Raw genomic sequence first — 2,665 nt, forward strand, 5'->3', positions numbered from 1 at the left:
TTAAATCTAAATTTTGTCTTGTGATGTTAGGAAATAATACTCCAATCAGCAAGGGGAACCTTTCCGGCAAGTAAGGGCGCCGGCACTTGAAACAATGGAGGTTATTAGGGAAGAGGGTTTAGCACTCAAGCTTGAAGCCTTGGCATAGCTTGAAGAGGCTGCAGCTCCTGATTGAATGAAATATGCACCATTCAACATTAGGTCCCCATCTGTTCTCCAATTCCATTTCTTCCACTCGCTTTCTGGTGCATCCTCATGCTTCGTCACCTATATATATAACTTTAGGGGTCGTTCGATTTGCAAGGACTATATATAATGTAAAAATTGTTTATGCAGCGAATAATAATACATAAATTCTTATGTTGTGAACAATAATATACCCAAAAGAAAGACTTTAATTGTTAATGAAATTGAGAGTTAATTACCTCTTTGCTGAATCTGATATCAGGAGCCAGGAATCTGTTGCCCTGGCTATTGATGGTGGGATTAGCACTCCCACCAATAGCATACATTTCCCAGTGAGTATAGTCATTGTTCACCACATGGAAGTAACCATGTCTACATCTACATGTTTCAAAAAACCAACAATTTTCATTAAATTCTAATCCTATAACATAGATTAAATTTGCTTCCTAACTGATTTCAAGACAAGTATAAAGTAGCTTTTTGCTTTTATATATATATTTACCTTGGCATTCTTTGGACAAGGCCTTCTCCAAAGTGATTGAAGGCAACTGTTACTTGCATGTTCTTGTCTTGGACATGGGAATCACTGTGTCCCAACAGCATAACTTTATCATGGTGAGTCATGTAATTGTTAGAAATGGTAATTGCAGTGGACCCCATAATAGCATCAATCAACCCATCTTTGCAATTTGACAAGGAACAATGGTCTACCCAAATATGACTCCCACCAAAAATGGACACTCCATCACCATCTGATATAGTCCTCCACCCATAATGCTGTGGAGAGCTCCTCACCATAGCGTTTCCCCCTTGCTTACAATCATGTATGTGAATTCCATGGATGATAATATTGGTCACGTATTGTATTGTTATGCATGGTCCACCTTAATTCAAAATTTAAATTAAACTTTTAGTACGTAGGTACAAAATTTAATATTTATTAAAAAATTAGTGATTATTCATACATAAATCAGAATTAACATTAGTTAATGAGTGTTTAACATTGAATATATATATATATATATATATATATATATATATATATATATATATATATATATATATATATAAAAGCTATATTCGATATAAATACCTGTAATGTGAACGCTAGCTCCTCTTCCATCAATGGTCTTGAATGAGTTCATAATAAGTTCTTCTTTCAGTTGGATCACCATGTCCCTAGCAAAAATGATCCATAATGGCTCGTTTTGAATGACAGCATATCGGAGAGTGCCCGGTTTAGGGTTAACAGGATCGTCGTTGCCGGAATCGGTGACCACGTAAATCTTGCCATCTCTGCCGCCAATGGCATTCTTTCCAAAGCCAATAGCACATTCAGCTAGCCTTTGGCGGTTCTTTTCCCAGTTGGGATCACAACGCCAGCAGTCATCTATAGGGTTTCCCGTGCCACAAGAGAGATAGCCCAAGTTCCTCCTTGAGGCATTGTTTTTACTCCTGCAAAGAAAGGAAAATAAAGAAAATGTGAAATCTTGTTGACCATATATATAATGTACCACCAAGAATACATAAATACTAATAAGCTAAGTATACAGTGATACATGAGACATGCAAAATGTACCTATGTACTTGATCAACAACAGATTGGGGATTTTGTAAGGTAGAAGAGGCAAAAAGGGCAGGAATTAAGAGAAGATAGGACAGAAGGAAAAGGAAAGAAAGAGAGGAGATTGCCATGTATTTTTTCTCAAAGGTGGAAAGGGCTTATGAGGTGGGGTTAGTGCGAGAATTTAGAAAAGAGAGTAAAGGGGCTTTGGTTGGGACGGGGAAAAAAAGAGAGGGAAATGGAGGAGGTTATAAAGAGAGAAAATCCGGGGAAATTGGCGTAATTAAGCCAAGCGAGTGGGGTATCTTTAACCTTCTTGATTACATGTTTTACGGAGATTCCTGGACGAGGGACGAATAAGATTAGGGTAAAAACTTATTCCCAACATGTACTTAATTTATATTAAGTGAGTAAATACATCAACCATAATATTCGTTTAGACATAGAATTCTTACATAATCATAATTAATCAATACATATTTTCATCGTATTAAATTAAGTATTATAAATTAATATAGTTTTATGTAAACATCAAAGAGGGATACGGAGAGGAGTATTAGCAGGGGCAGAGTTAGAAGGTAATGTATGAGTTCAACGAATGCATTAGCTTTAATCCAAATCGTATATTTGTATTTAAAAAAATAATTAAATATGTATAATAATTGAATTTAAATCATAGTTTTTAACACATGATCTCGATATTCTAGTATTTAGAACTCCAAACGTTCAAATTTGACTTTGCCTTGAGTATTGGTACTTTTGGCCATTGAGCAAGCATCCCTAGCTAGTTATTTGAAGCAATTTGGTGCACCAAACTCTTCCTAGTCGTGAAATCCGCAATAAAATGGACCCCGTTTGTCTTTCTACTTTAGCATATCTTTTGGAGGTCATAACTTTGACATGTAAAAGGTTATA

General features: G+C 35.7%; 1 protein-coding gene across 1 annotated transcript in view; it reads right to left on the bottom strand.

The window, feature by feature from the left end:
* Positions 1-1,982, bottom strand: part of LOC107777219 (putative pectate lyase 18) — a 2,203-nt gene extending 221 nt beyond the window's left edge. The window contains exons 1-5 of the mRNA XM_075244946.1: positions 1,766-1,982; positions 1,280-1,641; positions 689-1,070; positions 426-564; positions 1-267 (exon numbers count right to left, since the gene is read on the bottom strand). The exon at positions 1-267 is cut by the window's left edge and continues 221 nt beyond it. Of these exons, the coding sequence (XP_075101047.1) occupies positions 46-267; positions 426-564; positions 689-1,070; positions 1,280-1,641; positions 1,766-1,881 (1,221 nt within the window). The 5' untranslated portion in view covers positions 1,882-1,982 and the 3' untranslated portion in view covers positions 1-45. The remainder of the gene's footprint in view (positions 268-425; positions 565-688; positions 1,071-1,279; positions 1,642-1,765) is intronic.
* Between the last annotated feature and the right edge of the window lie 683 nt (positions 1,983-2,665).

The sequence above is a fragment of the Nicotiana tabacum genome, chromosome 22 (genome assembly GCF_000715075.1).
Source record: "Nicotiana tabacum cultivar K326 chromosome 22, ASM71507v2, whole genome shotgun sequence".
NCBI classification, from domain to species: Eukaryota; Viridiplantae; Streptophyta; class Magnoliopsida; order Solanales; family Solanaceae; genus Nicotiana; species Nicotiana tabacum.